The sequence below is a fragment of the Hyperolius riggenbachi genome, chromosome 1 (genome assembly GCF_040937935.1).
Source record: "Hyperolius riggenbachi isolate aHypRig1 chromosome 1, aHypRig1.pri, whole genome shotgun sequence".
Lineage (NCBI taxonomy): Eukaryota > Metazoa > Chordata > Amphibia > Anura > Hyperoliidae > Hyperolius > Hyperolius riggenbachi.
In genome coordinates this window covers 112025265-112038371 of record NC_090646.1, presented here as the reverse complement: position 1 = coordinate 112038371, position 13107 = coordinate 112025265, and the positions used below count along the sequence as shown (strand labels likewise).

At 46.6% G+C, this 13107-nt stretch overlaps 1 protein-coding gene across 2 annotated transcripts in view; it reads left to right on the top strand.

Moving 5' to 3' along the window:
- SEL1L3 (SEL1L family member 3) overlaps positions 1–630 on the top strand; it is an 84530-nt gene extending 83900 nt beyond the window's left edge. For both annotated transcript variants that reach the window (XM_068278344.1, XM_068278335.1), the window contains one exon: positions 212–630. In XM_068278344.1, coding sequence (XP_068134445.1) covers positions 212–366 — 155 coding nt within the window. In that variant the 3' untranslated portion in view covers positions 367–630. The remainder of the gene's footprint in view (positions 1–211) is intronic.
- The last annotated feature ends 12477 nt before the right edge of the window (positions 631–13107 follow it).

The window sequence follows — 13107 nt, the reverse complement described above, 5'->3', positions numbered from 1 at the left end:
GTTTGGGTGTGGATTTGAAGCTGAATAGAAGGACAAAGTGCTTTGTTTAACCATTTCAGTGATGTTCTGCTAAAAAAAAATTCTGGGATAGTAGCTTTCAAGCTGTGAGGAATCTTTTAGAGCAAAGTAGAAAAGCTGACTTTCAGACCACTTTAATCTTTTGAACCTCTTTACATGTAATTACAGTAATGTCATCAATGTTCTCTTCCAGATCTAATTTCCCATTCCAGAAGAGACCACAGTCTGCAAGGCTCAACCCCAATAGATGACAGCTCCTACACGGTGCTAGACAACGATCCAAGAACACCAGCTGACAGATCCAGCCTGGCAAACCCCCATTCAGAACTCAGAAATATGCAGAGATGACACATAGCATAGGATGGAGCAAGCAGAGAGTTAGTAGACTGAGAAGACAAATCAGAACATGAATTTGCAACGTACATTGCAGCAGATATGATCAGCGTCCCTCAACGTGGACCTGTCTAGATGATAGAAGACTGAGCTCTTACGCCACACAAATACTGTGAATGTGACCACATGAAGGAATAGTCTTATTTTACTAATGGAGACACGACTAAAGTAGCTTCCTTAAAGCTAATCTCCAGGCACAAATAAAGAAATTGCCATATATTTCAGTTATGTATTGATTTAAAACAATGATTCAAGTCCAACCGTACCCAAAATTGAGCATGGCCAATTCTAATTTTGTATTGTCATGTAGAGCTGCTGGGAAATGTAGCCTGGTATCTATTGTTCCTCTAACTTTGGGTGTCACATGTTCACAGTTTATCGACCCAACCAGCGGATAAATCTAAAAAAGAACAGGAAACAAGCTGCACTGTTGTGAGATGCACATTTGGCCCATGAACCAGGTATTCTGGCCAAATCATGCTTCAATACACTGTGAATATAAACGTTCCTAATTGTTTGCCTCATTTGATTTTGGGTTAGGTTGGGCTTTAAAGGATTGGTGGGTTGAGTGCATAAAGTCATACTCCCATAGCAATGCGTAGGCCTGAAAACCGGTGTGGTTGGGTAGACATACCTATGCTTCTATTACTCACACATCCTAGGATGATTGTAGACATGCTGGGATTCACTGCAGCCGTCTCCTTAACATTGTGTAATGTTAGCAGGAATGTTCAAAAGTTGCACATTTTGGAGCCTTACAACGTACTCATTGTTTGTCAAGCTCACAGCAGTTAGGCTTACATGTTATACTTATTCTATACAAGTGGTATGCATGTTGTGTGTGTACGTGATTATCGGAGGAGAGAACACAATGATGATGTCATAAGTATACTGCTGCTCTTCAGCATCTCCCAATCCAGGTTTCAGGTATTGAAAGTGAGGCCTGGAAAGTGGCTGGGCTGGTTAAAGCGGAACTGTAGATACGTATCAAACACACTTTCACTTACCTGGGGCTTCTGCAAGCCCCCAGCAGCCGTCCTGTCCCGCGCCGGTACTCTACGAGCCTCCGTTCTCCCGCCACAACCCCATTCTGTTCCTCGACTTGTAAGTCGAGGCCAGCACAGCCCTGCCAAGCGTATCTTTTCTTCACGTTCCCATCTGCAATAGTGCTGGCCAGAGCCGCACAGGCACAGTGGCCCGGCGGCGAAACCGAAAGCAGCTGACGGCGGGAGAACGGAGGCTTGTGGAGGACCGGCGCGGGACAGGACGGCTGCTGGGGGATTGCAGAAGCCCCAAGTAAGTGAAACAGTGTGTTTGAAACATATCTACAGTTCTGCTTTAACTGGACTGCTGAAAGCCATCTAAAATGCACAGTTCATTGCTGGTTAGACAACTCACACATGCTTTATTTCAACTGGGCATTTAGCTGTTTGCCTGTCTTCCAGTGCTGCGTTCCTCAAAAGACTGCACAGTAGCACGGACCCACTCGGGCTTGGCTTGTCCACCACAGGCGCAGTGCAGTCGTGTGCCCATGATCTTTTGGGGCCTCAGCACTGGGACATCCTGGCAGAGGAGGATGGAGGAAGCCTCTGGAGGATCCTTCTCCCAAGGTAAGTATCCAAAATGTTAGGTTGCAAACTTGCTTTCATTTTATTCAAATTGATGTACAGTGGGTTGCAAAAGTATTCGGCTCCCCTGAAGTTTTCCACATTTTGTCATATTACTGCCACAAACATGAATCAATTTTATTGGAATTCCACATGAAAGACCAACACAAAGTGGTGTACACATGAGAAGTGAGACAAAAATCATACATGATTCCAAACATTTTTTACAAATCAATAACTGCAAAGTGGGGGGTGCATATTATTCAGCCCGTGCAGTCAGTTGCCTATAGACATTGCCTGATGAGTGCTAATGACTAAATAGAGTGCACCTGTGTGTAATCTAATGTCAGTACAAATACAGCTGCTCTGTGAGGGCCTCAGAGGTTGTCTAAGAGAATATTGGGAGCAACAACACTGTGAAGTCCAAAGAACACACAAGACAGGTCAGGGATCAAGTTATTGAGAAATTTAAAGCAGGCTTAGGTTACAAAAAGATTTCCAAAGCCTTGAGCATCCCACGGAGCACAGTTCAAGCGATCATTCAGAAATGGAAGGAGTATGGCACAACTGTAAACCTACCAAGACAAGGCCATCCACCTAAACTCACTGGCCAAACAAGGAGAGCGCTGATCAGAAATGCAGTCAAGAGGCCCATGGTGACTCTGGACGAGCTGCAGAGATCTACAGCTCAGGTGGGAGACTCTGTCCATAGGACAACTATTAGTCATGCACTGTACAAAGTTGGCCTTTATGGAAGAGTGGCAAGAAGAAAGGCATTGTTAACAGAAAGCATAAGAAGTCCCGTTTGCAGTTTGCCACAAGCCATGTGGGGGACACAGCAACCATGTGGAAGAAGGTGCTCTGGTCAGATGAGACCAAAATGGAACTTATTGGCCAAAATGCAAAACGCTATGTGTAGCGGAAAACTAACACTGCACATCACTCTGAACACACCATCCCTACTGTCAAATGTGGTGGCAGCATCATGCTCGGGGGGTGCATCTTTTCAGCAGGGAAGCTGGTCAGAGTTGATGGGAAGATGGATGGAGCCAAATACAGGGCAAACTTGGAAGAAAACCTCTTGGAGACTGCAAAAGACTTGAGACTGGGGCGGAGGTTCACCTTCCAGCAGGACAATGACCCTAAACATAAAGCCAGGGCAACAATGGAATGGTTTAAAACAAAACCTATCTATGTGTTAGAATGGCCCAGTCCAGATCTAAATCCAATCGAGAATCTATGGCAAGATCTGAAAACTGCTGTTCACAAACGCCGTCCATCTAATCTGACTGAGCTGGAGCTATTTTGCAAAGAAGAATGGGCAAGGATTTCAGTCTCTAGATGTGCAAAGCTGGTATAGACATACCCTAAAAGACTGACAGCTGTAATTACAGCAAAAGGTGGTTCTACAAAGTATTGACTCAGGGGGGGGCGAATAATTACGCACACCCCACTTTGCAGTTATTTATTTGTAAAAAAATGTTTGGAACCATGTATGATTTTCGATCCACTTCTCACATGTACACCACTTTGTATTGGTCTTTCATGTGGAATTCCAATAAAATTGATGCATGTTTGTGACAGTAATGTGACAAAATGTGGAAAACTTCAAGGGGGCCGAATACTTTTGCAACCCACTGTAGTTTAAACGTAGAAAAACAAAAGTTTGCTTTCCTAAAACAGAAAGAATTTGCGATAATTCAGGTTGGAGTGAGCTTGAGATGTCTCCCAGTGCATCACTGCTGAATATATGCAAATTAACCATTGTTGCTCTCAAGCTCACTCCAACCTGAACTATCGCATATTCTTTCTGTTTTAAGAAAGCAAACTTTAGTTTTTCTCCGTACTTTAGTAAGGGGGCTTTTAGGACCATTGTACCCCCTCACACACTCCAATGAGTTCTGGTTCACCATGAGCTTGCTGGTTAGTCTGTACCTCTAGTTTAAACGTGGATCAGTCAGATGCAGCAGGCGCATTTTGGCCTCTTTTCCACGGGCAGTTGAACTGGGTGCTCAGCAAGCAGTTGCCAAGCAGCAGTGAGCAGTTATCAGGCAGCAACAAGCAATTGTGAGAGTTTGAGAGGCACTTCACTGCCCATCAACTGCCCATGGAAAAGAGGCCTAAAGTAGCTCTTCAGCATAATTACATTTCATGGAATGTGGCACATGGTTGTTGGATGGCCAATGAGTTGCTAATCATTGTGAGCTGAGACACATGTCTAATGCTAATTTTGTGCAGATTTACACATCTTAGAATTGGAGTAGCTTTATCTGCAACACTGTGGCATAGTGGTTAGCACAGCGCTGGGCTCCCGGTTCTAACACCAGCCAGGGCACTATCTGCATGGAGTTCGTATACTCTCCCTTTGTCAGTGTGGGCTTTCTCCGGGCACTCCGGTTTCCTCCCACATCCCAAAAACATACAGATTCATTAATTGGCTTCCCCCCTGAAATTGGTCTTAAGGTGGCCATACACTGGTCGATTTGCCATCCTATTCGACCAACAGATAGATCCCTCTCTGATCAAATCTGATCAGAGAGGGATCGTATGGCCACCTTTACTGCAAACAGATTGTGAATCGATTTCAGCCTGAAACCGATCACAATCTGTGGAGCTGACGCCCCCGCCCCCCTTGCATACTTTACCTGTTCCGGCCGGCGCGAGTCTCCCCTGGTCCCCGCTGTCTTCTTCTCCGCTCCGGGCTCCAGACCGTTCCTGCAGCTACTGAACTTCCTGTCCAGGGGAAGTTTAAACAGTAGAGGGCGCTCTACTGTTTAAACTTTTGAAGGAAGGAATGCTCATGGGCACTTTGGGGGATGATGCTTTGGACAGTCAGACAGTGGTGACTGTCCATCCGCCCATGCATCCAGAAGGGGAGTTTGGGGGATACCAGCAGGACATGTTTGTGGAGGGGGAGGATGATGATGACATTGTGAAGGACAAAGACTGGTTGCCAGGTCCTAGGAGTGGGGATGTCATCAGCTCTGAGGAGGAGGAGGATGCGTCTGCGGGCCTTGCTTGAAGGATCAGCATCGCAGGCATGGGCAGGATCACAAGTGGGCGTGGTATGCAGGCCACACAGCGTGCTGATCAGGAGACGAGTTCTGACAGTGCCACCACCAGCCGCACCAAGAACCCCCCCCCCAACCACCACAGGGAGACCAGCAGCAGCAGCACCTTCCAGCCGAAGGGGCAACTTCACCTCCCCAATATGGAATTTTTTCACACTTCCATATTTGGAGTGCAAGTATGCCACCTGCAACCAGTGCCGCAAGCAGCTCAGCAGAGGGAAGGAGCCCTCTGCGTTTGGCACCACCTCTCTGGTCAACCACCTTGCAGGGAAACACTTTCACGAGCATGAGGAGTTCGTGAAGTTGAAGGAAGCTGGCAGTGGCAGACCCGCCACCACTGCGAAGCCGTCGGCAGCAGGAGTGCGTCAGCAACGCACTGCTCCTCCTCCCTCTGCAACTCCTGCCGCCGACACTGAGGCCTGTTCTGGCAGCCAGTCCTCAGTGGCCTCCTCTGCTCCCTCCACTGCTTCCCGTGCCAGCAAAAGACCTCGCCAGACCCTGCTCAGCGACACCTTCCAGGGGGTGGTCAGGGTTCTGCCTCCCAGCAGCCGTCGCGTGCGTCAGCTGAACGGCTTGCTGGCACGGGCCATGTGCTCCCAACTCCTGCCTTATTCCCTTGTGCAGGAGGGGAGCGACATGCGTGCGCTCCTGATGTGTGCAGCCCCCGATTGGCCAATCCCCAGCCGACATTATTTTGCACGCACGGCCATCCCTGCACTTCACCGCTCTGTGATGGCCAATGTCGGGAGAGGGCTGGAGCACGCGGTGGGTCAACAGGTCCACGTCACCATGGACTCGTGGAGCAGCCGGTTTGGGACAGGCGGCTATCTGTCCTTCACCGCGCATTGGGTGGTGGAAGGGGGTGAGGAGGGGGGAGCAGCATCGGGCACTGTCAGAGCAGCAGCAGCACCAACAACGCAGTGGGCGGTGCCACCATGCAGGGTCAGCGGAACAGCAGCAGGTTCCTCTGATCCGCTTCCATCCTCCGCCACACCAGCCCAAACCCCCCGCCTCAGCAGGAGCGTGAAGCGCCGCCACTGCCAAGCGCTGGAATTGGTCAGCCTGGGGAAGACCAAACTGACGGCGAACCACGTCCTGGCCAAAATCCGAGAGCAGGAGAGGAATTGGCTTACCCCCAGAGGCCTCAGAGTCGGAGAGGTGGTGTCCGACAATGGGGCAAACCTGGTTGCTGCCATCAGCAGGGGAGACCTGACCCACATCCCCTGCCTGGCGCACGTCCTGAACCTGGTAGTCCAAAAGTTCCTGCGAACCTACCAGGGGATGGACCGACTCCTTGAGGCGGCAAGGAAGGTTGTGCGTCACTTCCGGCACTCGCCTGCAGACGTGGCGAGCCTGGAAGAGGTGCAGAAGGAGCTGCACCTGCCACAGCACCGGCTCATGCTCGATGTTCCAACTCGCTGGAACTCCACCCTGGCGATGTTGGAGCGTCTGGTTGAACAGAGGCAGGCTGTCAGCCAGTACGTTGCACGAGCAACAGTTGCCCCCCTCACTGCAACTGGGCGTGCCGCCACCAACCTCCCGTCCATCATCTCCACGGAGGACTGGGGGCATGTGCAGCAGGTGTGCTCAGTCCTGGCACCCTTCCTGCAGGCCACCAACATGGTGAGCAGGGACCATGCAATGGTGTGCGAGTGGGTCCCCTTGGTGTGTGTGCTGGACAGGGCCCTGTATGCACTGGTGGAAGAGGGAGCGGCAGCCTTGGACCAGCAGGAGCTGCAGGCAGCTTCACAGGCCACCTCTGAGGAGGAGGGCTCGGAGTTGGTGGAGGTCCCTGACCTTGCTGCTGATGAGGGGGAGCAGCAGAGCGCAGCTGGACTGGTGCGGGGGTGGAGAGAGGATGAGGTGGAGGAGGCAGAGGAGGACAGCAATGTCGGCTCTGGGGCTGCCGATGATGTGCCAACAGACGTGGCCAGACTGTTCCCAATGGCAGCGCACATGCTGAGGTGCCAGCGCAAGGACCCAAGGGTGATCCAGATGAAGCAGAGGGAGGACATCTGGATCTGCATGATGCTGGACCCACGTCTGAAGGGGAAGCTCAGCCAGTTCCTGCCTGCAGGAGGAGACCGTGCGCAACAAATGAGGGATTTGCAGCTGTCCCTTGTTGAGCGCTTGCAGGAAGCCTTCCCTGAGCCATCCACCCCCACTGTCCAGCCAGCACAGAGGCAGCAGCAGGTGCCTGCATCCACCAGCAGCAAGCGCTCGCGCACCACAGACCTGCTGTCTCTGACCCAAGAGCTCTACATGAGTGTAGAGCTGCCAAGGACTAGAGAGGAGGTGCCTGCAGCAGCATCCTTCTCCAGTCACAAGCAGCACTTGACCCGCATGGTGGCTGACTACATGGGGTCCTTCAGCGGGCTTGACAGCGTGGCCCCTGTTGATCCCATGGAGTATTGGGTCAAGCACCTGCCGATCTGGAGCGAGCTTGCGCAGTACGCCCTGGAAGTGCTCTCCTGCCCCCCTTCCAGCGTACTGTCAGAGCGTTGCTTCAGTGCAGCCGGTGGAGTCGTCACTGAGAAGCGATCTCGTCTGTCTCACAAGTCTGTGGACAGACTGACGTTTCTCAAAATGAACCAGGCTTGGGTGGAAGGCGAATTCATGGCCCCTGTTGTCGGCGAGAGGCGTACATGAAGTGACGACTGCCACACACACATACACCTGCTGCTGCTGCTGTTATATTTCATCCTGCTGTCTGTGTCTCCACTGCCAGGAAACACATTACAAGGTGCTGCTGCCCAAGCGCCACCAGCTATTACGCTCAACAATAGCTGCATTAATTTGAAAAAAAAAATTGTAATTATTTTAGAGGTGTCCGGGTTGAAAACTGTGCTGTCCCAATTGTGTATTGGACACAATGTGGGCTTCACGACCGCTGTCTGGAACCTCATGCTGTGTATTTACGGCCCTGGAACCACCGCTAGGACCCAGGGCCTACTATGTCTCGCTGCCTGCCCTCCTGCCTGCTGCCAAATGCCAGTCTGCCACACACACTTATCCTCCTCACGCTGCCTGCTGTTATATTTCCTCCTGCTGTCGGTGTCTCCTCTCCACTGCCAGGGAACACATTACAAGGTGCTGCTGCCCATGCGCCACCAGCTATTACGCTCAACAATAGCTGCAATAATTTAAAAAAAAAAATTGTAATTATTTTAGAGGTGTCCGGGTTGAAAACTGTACTGTCCCAATTGTGTATTGGACACAATGTGGGCTTCACGACCGCTGTCTGGAACCTCATGATGTTCATTTACGGCCCTGGTACCACCGCTAGGTACCAGGGCCTATTATGTCAGTCACATCACACTGCCTGACACACATTGCTCCTCCTCCTGTAGCTGCATTGAGCTTCTGCTGTCTGTGTGCTGCTACCACTGCCAGGGAGAACAGAAGAAGAACTATTTTCTACTGCCACCTGCCCACCCACTCTCCTACCGAGTACCGACCGACTATTACCACACACTACAAATAGCTGCAAGCCTGCAACTACTTCCTCCTCCTGCTGATGTCTGTGTTTTACCACCGCCAGGGTACACAGAAAAAGGCGCTGTGGCTTGCAATGTGCCACTACCTACCTATTATGCCATCAACACAAATATAACTATGGTGTTATTAAAATAAAATATTTCCACAAATGAATTAAAAAAAAAATATTACAAAAGAAAGGAAAACCAAGACACATAATATAATGATAGAGAAGAAGAGGAAGAAGAAGATATAGAAGAAGAAGATATAGAAGATGAAGAAGATATAGAAGAAGAAGATATAGATGAAGAAGAAGAAGATATAGAAGAAGAAGATGAAGAAGATATCGAAGAAGAAGAAGATATAGAAGAAGAAAATATAGAAAAAGAACATATAGAAGAAGAAGATATAGAAGAAGAAGAAGAAGAAAATATAGAAAAAGAAGATATAGAAGAAGATATAGAAGAAGAAGATGAAGAAGAAGAAGATATAGAAGAAGAAGATATAGAAGAAGATATAGAAGAAGATGAAGAAGAAGAAGATGAAGAAGAAGAAGAAGAAGAAGAAGAAGATATAGAAGAAGAAGATATAGAAGAAGATGAAGAAGATATAGAAGATGAAGAAGATATAGAAGAAGAAGATATAGAAGAAGAAGATATAGAAGAAGATGAAGAAGAAGATATAGAAGAAGAAGATATAGAAGAAGAAGAAGAAAATATAGAAAAAGAAGATGAAGAAGAAGAAGAAGAAGATATAGAAGAAGAAGATATAGAAGAAGATGAAGACGACGTAAATGAAGACTAACAACCATTTTGGACACACCTTCTTATGCAAACACTTTTCATGAAGTTAATTTACTTTTTTTGAGACCTTTTTTATAACTACTACATCACCACATAATCACTTGATGTTTTTCTTCATAAAAAAGGTGGTTTCATGCATCATTGACCTCCAATACAAGTTTTACAAGCTATTTAAGGCCAGCTCGAATATTTTACTCGAATACAGACTCGGATAGTGACGTCGGATATCCGAGGTCGAATCAGATATTCGATTACATCGGATATTGAACTTCGAGTGAATTCGGATAGTTTACTATCCGAATTCGACCAAACTCGAATAGGATAATGAGGTATCCGAGCAACACTGTCTGCAAGTGGCCTCTAATTATGAACTTGTAGGAGGAAGACTGTTGAGGGGAAATCTGTCCACTGGGGTTCATAAGCCAGATTCAATTCCACCTAAAGTGAGAGCGATATGGTGGCTGCCATATTTATTTCCTTTTAAACAGTACCAGTTGCCTAGCAGCCCTGCTGAACTTTCATGCATCAGTTGAGAACTACAATACATTTTCTGATTGCAATATTTGACAAATCTGACCAATGTATCGAACACGTGTGTGTTTTTCAATAATGAAAAAAATATATGCTAAAAAAATTACATAGGTCTATAAATCAAGAAATTGACAATTATCCTACATGATTCAATTTCCACCTTTAAAGAGACACTGAAGCGAAAAAAAAATATATGATATAATGAATTGGTTGTGTACTATGAATAATTACTAGAAGATTAGCAGCAAAGAAAATATTCTCATATTTTTATTTTCAGGTATATAGTGTTTTTTCTAACATTGCATCATTCTCTAATATGTGCAGATTACACAACACTCAGAATTCAAAATGATTCTTTCAGAGCAGTCTGTGAACTAATGACCTCTCCTCTGGCAGAGGAAAAGTAAAAAATTAACTAACAGTTGAGATAATAAAAGTCAGAAAACAGCCCTCTCCACGACTTTGAAAGTCGTAGAGCTTAATGGCTTTTTTGTATAGAGATAACAACTGGAGTTTCTTAAATCTTCCTGTACTGGAAACAATTAGACTGATGTATCTGATCTTAATGTTTTATTTCTTAGCTGTACTACACATACAAATCATAATATCATAATTTTTTTTTCGCTTCAGTGTCTCTTTAAAGGGACACTTAAGCCTGAAAAAAAAAAAACAGATTTACTCACGTGGGGCTTTTACCAGCCCCCTGCAGCCATCCCGTGCCCTTGCAGTCTCAATTGAATCCTCCTGTCCCCGGTTGCCGCCTACTTTCACTTCGCCGACAGGCCTGGTGACGTGTAGTCTTCTTCACGTTCCTGTCCTCAATAGCGCTATTACAGACGGGAACACAAAGAAGGAGAGGTGGCCAGGCCTGCGCAGGCGCAGTGAGCCTGTCGGACGAAATCGAAAGTAGCTGGCAGTGGGGGACAGGAGGATCTGATCGTGACTGCGAGAGCACCGGGCAGCTGCAGGGGGCTGGTAGAAGCCTCAGGTGTGTAAAAATTATTTTTTTTTTTCTTGCAGGGATTAAGAATTCCTTTAAGGGGCCACATACAATGCAAAAAAAAGATGGTATTTTATGACAGTTTGATAAAAACAATCAGTTGTACAGAAAGATAAAAAAACTTTTTTATCAAGTGGCTGGATATATTTTTTTTTTCATAATGGGCAAAAAATTTAATTGAAAAATGTGTATGATACATTGGTCAGATTTTTTAAATGTCATAATCAGAAAAAAAATCATTGTAATTCTTGAATTGAAAAGAAATATTAAAAACTTTATTGTATGTGGCCAACTTTAGTGTCAGCCTGTGTACGGTAGCAAGTAATAATGGTGCCTATTAAAAAGGAAGCCCCATTCACATTCATGCAAATCTTTTATCTATTGTTGCCAACTGTATAAAAAGGGTGCTGCGCAAATAAAAAACAACTATTGACTGTAAACCTTAACTTTAATTTCCATGCCAAATTTATTGATTACAATAACCCATTATTTAACAAATAATTGTTTTTAAAACTGTTTAAGTTTTGCCTTAAAGCCCCGTCTACACGAGACGATCCGGCGGGTCGATTAGCTGCCGGATCGCCTCTTCCGCATCCCAGCGCGTACCCGCTGAGTCCCCGCTCGCCTCACGTGCGTCGGATTCGATTCGTCCCCGCCCGGCGCCGCTTATCTTCCGCTCAATTCCCTGCCATTGTTCCCTCGTGGGGAACGAGCAGGGAATCGTCAGTGGCAAGATCCGATGCGGCTCGATTGATAATACACATCGGAGCGTCATCTACGCGTGTAGATGAGGCTTAAAGGGTGACCACTAATGATACAATCTTTTTTGTCCAATCTAGCCAAATCCATGTAGTAGAAGGATAAACGGAGTGAATACACATTATTAGCCTAAATTCACTAAGATTATGCTGGTGATAATAAGGCAAGAGAAAACTTATCACCACATATCGATCACAGTGTTAATTCAACAGGAGATAAGCTTAGTGAATTGGAGCCTATGAATGGATATTTTACTTATTACATATACATATTACATAGAAATGGTAAGATTGTATCATTAGTGGGTACCTTATAGGATATACATCCGGAAATCGGAAAAAAATAAAAGTTTCACCCTGGGGCTTCTTCCCCAGCAATATATAAAATAACCAATAGGGGGACCCCTCTGCATGTGCCAGACCAGGACATACCTGTATGCAATCATTCACAGAAAAAGGTAACCTTATTTGTGAACTGCTACATTGTAAATTCTGCAAAAAAAAAATAAAAAAAAAATTAGTCCATTTCATAAAACATCTAACAGTTTGAGTCATCAGTAGAATATAAGCTTTAGAAAGACACAACATTTAAAATCAATTAAAATATTCAACACGATCTCTTTATCTCCAATAATCTCCATTTTATAGGTAGAGATGGCCCCTACGGTTTGCATGCAAACTTATTTGCGCGAACATCACGGGTTCGCGATCGACCGCAAACTTTATGCAAGTTCGACCCGCCCCCTATACTACATAATTGGGCTAAACTTTGACCCTCTACATCACAGTCAGCAGACACATGGAAGCCAATCAGACTACACTTCCTCCTGGAGCCCCCCCCCCCCCCCCCCCCCCTTTATAAAAGGCAGCAGCATCGGCCATGTTCTCACTCAGTCTGCTCAGATATTATGGAGAGACATTGGAGATGAGATAGGTAAAGCTTAGTTAGGCTTGTTAGCTTGCTCCTTGCTGATACTTATTACTAAAAAGCACCCCAAAACAGCTCTTTTGAGAGCTAATGTTCTTGTGATGTGGGGATTTTTTTTTGTGTGTGTGTGTGGCCCACAGACACTTGCATATACAGCCCTGTCTGTCTGTCCCTTGCTAATTGCTATACTGTGCCAGCGTACATTTGAAATCGGCGCCGGTAGACTTGGGCGCAGGATACAGCGGTATATAGCTGATCCTGCTTCTGCACAAGTCCGGGCCGATTTAATTACTATTCCCCCTCCAGGCCAACATGGATAGTGGGGGAATGAAATAATTCGGCTTCCAGCGATTGCTGGAGGCCGAATTATTATGTTTTTAAGCAACTTCGGCTCTGTCTTCTGACGGAGCCGACGTTACTCACTGAGCGCTTCAATAGGAATGATTCCTATTGAAGTCTATGGAGGCGCCGGCTGAGCCCAAATCTAGCAGCGCTGAAAAGCACTGCTCCGCTGTGCCAGG